The sequence below is a fragment of the Myotis davidii genome, unplaced genomic scaffold, assembly GCF_000327345.1.
Source record: "Myotis davidii unplaced genomic scaffold, ASM32734v1 scaffold61, whole genome shotgun sequence".
Taxonomy (NCBI): Eukaryota; Metazoa; Chordata; class Mammalia; order Chiroptera; family Vespertilionidae; genus Myotis; species Myotis davidii.
The window spans coordinates 1,402,366-1,403,966 of record NW_006291729.1 but is presented as its reverse complement, the minus strand read 5'-3'; the positions used below and the strand labels follow the sequence as shown (position 1 = coordinate 1,403,966).

At 56.4% G+C, this 1,601-nt stretch overlaps 1 protein-coding gene across 1 annotated transcript in view; it reads left to right on the top strand.

The window, feature by feature from the left end:
- Positions 1 to 843, top strand: part of NOL10 (nucleolar protein 10) — an 80,970-nt gene extending 80,127 nt beyond the window's left edge. Inside the window, exon 21 of the mRNA XM_006765174.2 lies at positions 36 to 843. Within this exon, the coding sequence (XP_006765237.1) occupies positions 36 to 155 (120 nt within the window). The 3' untranslated portion in view covers positions 156 to 843. The remainder of the gene's footprint in view (positions 1 to 35) is intronic.
- The last annotated feature ends 758 nt before the right edge of the window (positions 844 to 1,601 follow it).

Sequence of the window (1,601 nt, the reverse complement as noted above, 5' to 3'; positions counted from 1 at the left end):
TTCTTTCTCTTCCCTCATTTAATTTTCTCCTTTAGTCTGAGCAGCAGAAGAAGCAGCAGGAGGCCGAGAAAATGCACCGACAGGAGAGGAAAGCGCTGCGTCGCCCGGCCGGCCACCTCAAGTCCAGGCGCAAGCGAGGGCGGCCCTTTCCCTGAGAGGACGGACCGCACGGACTCGGGAGCTCTGTCCTTCGCTGGTCATCGGGAGCACGTGGTGTCCACTGCCGCCTCCAGGGTCAAGACGGGCAACTTGTCCCGACGCCTCCTGGGTCAGAGCGGCGCCCCCAGGGCGCAAACGGTGTGCTCCTCCCCCTGAAGATCGTCCTTTTCCCGGTTTTCATCCAGTGGACCAGGTGGTTGGTTTTTCACCTTGTGACACGTGAGCCGTGACCTGGGGGTCCTGTGCTGGCAGTGAAGGCTGAGCCTGTCCCCAGGCTTCCTCTCACAGGCTGCCTCTCACAGTGGACCACCCGGAGCACGCGTGGCTCAGCTCCTGTGCAGCCTTGGTCATGCATGTGTGTGTGTGTGTGAATGAGCTCATGTGTGTATATGTGTGTACATGTGTGTATGTGTGTGCGTGTGTGTGTGTGTGTAGGTATGCTGGTAGGTGTGCTGTTGGTCATATATCAGTTTGGGATTTTTTAAAAAATATTTTTATACCAAGAGAATATAAAGTAATGGTAATAACCTAAAACAAGAAATGAAAGCTACTTTTCATTTATACTCAGCTCAAGATTGCATTCAGACTTTTTTATGTTTCTCACTTGCATAGAGAGAAACTGGCTGGAGAAAACATTTATAAAAATAAAAATAAATACGCGTATTTGAACAGCTTCTTTAAAAAGGCCTTTCCTTGAGCTCATTTGAAAATTGGCTTTGGTTTCCTTAGTTTCTCGGTGGTAGTGTGATTCTGTGCCACTGGAGCAGCACCTGGGGAGCAGATGATAGACTCTGACGGGGAAGCTGCAGGCTGTCCGTTAGCATAACAGGCCAGGCCCCCATTCAGCCCCGCCTGTGTCTCTGCCTCCTTCTTGCTGCCTCCGTCTGGTCCCGCTCAGACCTCCCCTCTCTCTTTCTGGTCCTGTCTCTGCTCTTCTGTGCAGATGGCTTGCTCCACAGGCAGGGGCAGTGTGGCTCCCACGTCCACGTCTGTGGTCTGAGGCATCGATTTTTTTCCACAAAGTGTATGTCAGTGTCTGCGGATATGTGTGTGTGTTGTGTGCACACGCAGAGACGGTCACCAGAAAGACCCTTGTCCCAGCTTGTGTCGGGGTGCCCGCGGCCTCCGCCCACCCCATGCCTGGTGCTGGCTGCTTTCCTCCTTCAGCTTCTTGTCCCCTCCCCGCCCCTCATGCACCTCCTCTCCCAAAGGACGGGCTTCAGCTCCCGGCTTCCTTCCCCTCCCCCGGCTGCCTTCAGGCCGAGGCTCAGGCTCGCAGTGAGGGGACTCTGGCCGGGGCTTCCCTGGGCTCGGCTCTTCCACTCCTGGGCCTGCTCCCAGGCCCCTTCCCTTCCTGGGGCGCCCCCAGATGTGTGGGAGCCCCTGTGCCCTGGTGCTGGGCCCACAGAGAGCGCAGGCCGCGGGGGTGGGGGTGGGGGGGC